Source organism: Helobdella robusta, assembly GCF_000326865.2.
Source record: "Helobdella robusta unplaced genomic scaffold HELROscaffold_152, whole genome shotgun sequence".
NCBI lineage: Eukaryota > Metazoa > Annelida > Clitellata > Rhynchobdellida > Glossiphoniidae > Helobdella > Helobdella robusta.
In genome coordinates this window covers 4,733-9,461 of record NW_008703850.1, presented here as the reverse complement: position 1 = coordinate 9,461, position 4,729 = coordinate 4,733, and the positions used below count along the sequence as shown (strand labels likewise).

At 29.8% G+C, this 4,729-nt stretch overlaps 1 protein-coding gene across 1 annotated transcript; it reads right to left on the bottom strand.

Annotated features, from left to right (window-relative positions):
• Window positions 1-228: 228 nt before the first annotated feature.
• Window positions 229-3,866, bottom strand: HELRODRAFT_184073 (hypothetical protein; the record flags this gene model as incomplete). Its single annotated transcript, XM_009015365.1, has 8 exons — window positions 229-275; window positions 864-1,005; window positions 1,147-1,159; window positions 1,242-1,341; window positions 2,056-2,145; window positions 2,472-2,476; window positions 2,839-2,945; window positions 3,858-3,866. 8 exons carry the CDS (start codon window positions 3,864-3,866, stop codon window positions 229-231), a joined length of 513 nt encoding a protein of 170 aa, XP_009013613.1.
• Window positions 3,867-4,729: the final 863 nt, after the last annotated feature.

Here is a 4,729-nt window from a genome sequence, read left to right as displayed (position 1 = left end):
TAAAAATTATGGTCTATAACCAACATATATTCATTTATATATATGAGTGTATAAAGATGCGTAGGCTCTAATAAATAAACATAATAGAAAACATATAATCAAAAAATCCAATAATTTTTATTGGATGTAAGTTTTGTAATTTGAATTTTTAAGAGTAAATTATTGCGAATGTTAAATGAAATGTGATGTTACCAATCAAAAAATAAATATTACCGTGAAAAATATTTTTTACATCGGCACACTACTGGCTCCATATTCTTCGTCGGAATCTCCATCTTAATTATTGTCATGTTTTTACTTTTTTTTTTTAATGCTACCTTCAAGTATGGCTACCTCGTCTATGGCATTTTACAAAATTATCAGGTAAAAATTTTAATGGTGTTGAAAAATAAATACTATCTTTTATATGTTATTGAATTTAAATTTTAATTGTTCAACGTGAAATATTTTTTTAGTTATATATAAGATCAACTTTTTGCCTAGCTTTTAAACTTTAATCACTTGAATATTAAATCTTTATTTTAAGACTATTGCGCAAATGACTACTGGCTCCATTTTCTTCATCGGAGTCTCCACCTTAATTATTTTCATGTTTTTTTTTTTGTTTTTTTTTCAAAGCTACCTTCAAGTATGGCTACCTCGTCTATGGCATTTTACAAAATTATCAGGTAAGGATTTTAATGGAGTTGAAAAATAAATACTATCTTTCATATGTTATTAAATTTAAATGAATGCGAATAACCTTTTTCATGTTACTCGGAAACGTAATTTACCTCACGAAGCGGAGCACATACAAGTTGAACGTTCGTGTGGAGGAAGTGCCAGATTTTTTATTGGGGAATGAACGCTCAGAGATTTGTTACCTTCAGCTAAACCAGCTAGTGGTGGCATGGGTTGGCTGATGACAGGAGGAGGCAAAGTCCTGGGTCTCCCATTTTCCAAAGCTTCCACACCGCCACAATCTTCCAGGAACTTGTAGATGTACTGTGCTGTTTCCTTGTCTCTCTGTTGTTTTTATCCAGTCCTACCTCGTCAAAAAATGACTTCATGGCTGAGTTTAGTTTGTTCATCAGTCAGTCTGTTTTTTTGTAGATGAATTTAAAAACTTTTTAATGGCACATCGCGTAAAACGTAATCCCTGCTAACGTGATTCACACGCCTGCAGAAAATATTGTTGTAAATGATGTGACTACTGGATCAAGGTGATAAGGTCGCAAGCTAAACACCACCGGACTAAAGACCGCCGGATGTCAGGTCGCCAAGCAATAAGATCGTCTGACATAAGGATTGCTTGACATAATTTGGCCAGTTCTATATGTATACTGCATTGAATTTGATAGCCTGGTCAACAAAACGACGTTCTTGGGAATAATGTTTTAATTTTCAAGATGATCAAGTCTGTCAAAAAGCATCTGATGATTAATGGTATCAAAAGCTGCAGAAACGTCCAGGTTGACCATGACAGCACAATTTTGGCTTCTACATATGTTAGCAAGTTGGTCGTGAACATGAAGGAGGGCTGTTTCTGTAGAAAAAAATCCTGTTCAAGACATTGCGTTCAAGTTCGTCTATGTTGTCCTATTTATGCAAATGTTAGTGGCACAATTATTTAGTGAAATATTCGATCATGATTTTAATTTAAATTTAAAAAAAATAAAATAAACAATAAAAAAAATTAAAAAAAATTTTAAATCTTGAAACATCATTTAAACATGAATAAATCATAAAAATTATGAAATGATTATGTACATTATAAATTAATGAATTTGATATTGTGATGCAGTTATTGAAATTTCATTTAAAAAATTAAACTCTAAAAAGCTGCTTTAAAATTCAGTTTCATATGCTAACACAAGCAATTTCACTATAAGCATTAAAGAGTTCAATTCAAATAGACATAACAGAATTTGCTCAATAATTAGTTATGACTTCAATTCTAATGATTTATAACCCAAAACTCCACATTCATATTTATTTTAATAAAAATAGATTACACTCACACAAAAGAAAAATATGAATGAGAAACAGAAAAATTAAAAATAAACGTAAACAGACCAGATCTTCTCCGCTCTTTCTTGCTTAAGTTATTAAGGAAAACAGTACTGAAGAGTTGGGCTTCCTCATCGTTGCAGAAATTCAAACCAGCTGGGCGGTCCCGTCAAAAAATTAGCCAGCAGGTTACGATGGAAGATGTAACGCTGTATAATCATTATTTTCAAAGAAATAAATCTCTCCTACTCATATAATCATCACTATCAGCCATCGACCTCATATTATCAGTGCATAAAAGTTGCTGTTTGAAATCAAATATACATTTCCCGTTCAGTGACTCAGTATAAAATCCTTATAGGAAAAAGAAAAATAAATATATCATGAAACCATTGAAACTGACGTCAGTATCAAATGAATGGAAGAAAGATCTGAGGACTGTATTCAACTCATTGTACAACTCTTGCTCAAACATCATCTACCTTGACTGTTTTTTTTTTGAAACAAATGGTTTAAATTAATAGTTCAACCGGTTTTTAATAGTTTAACTCCTTTTTTCATAGTTCAACTGGTTTTAGTAGTTTAACTGGTTTGAAGTTACTTGAATTTAATCAAATAAATAAAATGTGAAAGATAATTTTCAGAGTTCAATGTTATAAAACGGTGAAAAACTGTCACAAAAATTAAAAATTAATTAACTGCTTATAAATGTACGAATACAAATGATGCTGACAGAATTTAATTAGTTAAGCTAAATCTGAAATAAAAATAATGAAAATAACTGCAAGAGTAAATAAGCAAGAAAGAAAATGTGACCAACATAAAAATCGTAGACTAATGTGGTAGGACCGCATGCCATAATCCTTGATGAATGTTGCCACTCCAAAATACCTCTTGCTCCATTTTGGAATGTTGGATTGGCCAAATAGACTTGCACCACTGCCGACGCCAAAACCCTTCAATCAGAGTGATATGCGGAAATGATATTAAACATAAATGCTGTGAAAGACTCATTTTGTCTTTCAATTCGAGTAATTTAACTCTGTTGACAAAATAAAATAATTTTTTCTATCCCATTTATGATTTCCGTATTTATAGTGGTTAGAAGATTGGATATGAATAACATAACATAGCATAACAGGGTTTAAAGTGGTTTAGTGGAATAGAGTCTATGTAAGAACTACTGCAAGATTAGTGTCCTAATATCTTAAAATTCTGGGCTCAATCTTGGAACTGTTGATTGATTCTGAGGAGATTCATCCATCACTCTACTGCTAAAGAACCTATGCTTGGTGTCACTTTTTATTTTTTTAATTTATCTGTAGCCTCGTAATCTTATTCTATTTTCCAGTTTAAAAAAATCTAATGAACAGTATTTATTTTCTTGGTAATCAATTTGTATACCTGTATCACATCTTCTCTACAACTTCTTGTTTCTAGTTTTGTCCATCCACATTCTTTCAATCTATCAGTGTAGTCACGATATTTACGTCCTCTAATCATCTTGTTGCTCTTCGCTGCACTTTCTCCAAAATGTCCTTGTCCTTCTTGCTTCCAAACTTGAGCACAGAAGTTAATGGGGTCAAATTAAATTTTTGAACAGATTTAGAATGATCAATTTCTCCCTGCTGACCACTGTTCTTTTAATAAATCCAAGTATTTGATTCATTTGGTCGCAGCCACAGTACATTCTTTCAAGGTTTTATGTGCTTTCATGGATGATGACTCTAAAGTCATTTCTTCTTCATTTTTTAAAAATTGAATTATAAAATACAAAAAAAGTCAAACATACCAGCCAGAGAAAATACAGCGAGGACAACGATAAGAAGGAGAGATCGGAACACCGTGAAAAATATTACAATTTTTACCTGGAACATTAGGAAAATTTATTACTCTTTTCAAAAACATGTGGCATTTTTGATCTTCAGTTAATTACGATATATTGTTGTTGTCAAATAAGCCATGGTAGAGAACGAACATTGAAAATTTATTTAGACATTATTTGAAAATAATATATAAAAAACTTAAAAAATTGAAATTATTATTTTTACTATAATTTGACTATATTAACCGACGTGCGCGCAAAGACACACACACACACACATAGTAGTTTCATTTGATAAAAATATTTCCATTGCAAATGTGCTATTTTTTATCATTCAATTACACACTCATGTCTAATTACTGTAGTTTGTAAGCAAATAAAATATCGCATCGTACCGTATGACAGCATTCACATTTCATTTAACATTTTCAATAATTCAAAAAAAAAATTAAAACAAACAATATACATCAAACAAAAATTTATTTTATGTTTTCTAAATTTTTTGTCGTCTGTGTTCTTTTATGCTTATTTTTTAAAAAATATAAATATATTTATTTTTATTTATTTATTTCTTTGATTATATGTATGTTTATAAATATATATATTTATATATATACTTTTCATGTTCAATTTATTTATTGACTGGCAACGTCTCATTTAACATTCGCAATAATTTTTTCTTAAAAATTCAAATACTCAACATATATCAAATGAAAAAATATTTTAATTTTTATTAATTTGCTTTTTATTATGTGTATTTATAGGAGTATATACATATTATATATATATATATATATAAATAAATATAAAAAATATATACATATATTTGTTCTATAAATTCTACCGAATGTTTGGCGTTATTATGTCGGTTGGTCGCAGAACTTCGAGTAAATGTTGGTAATAGACCATAATTTT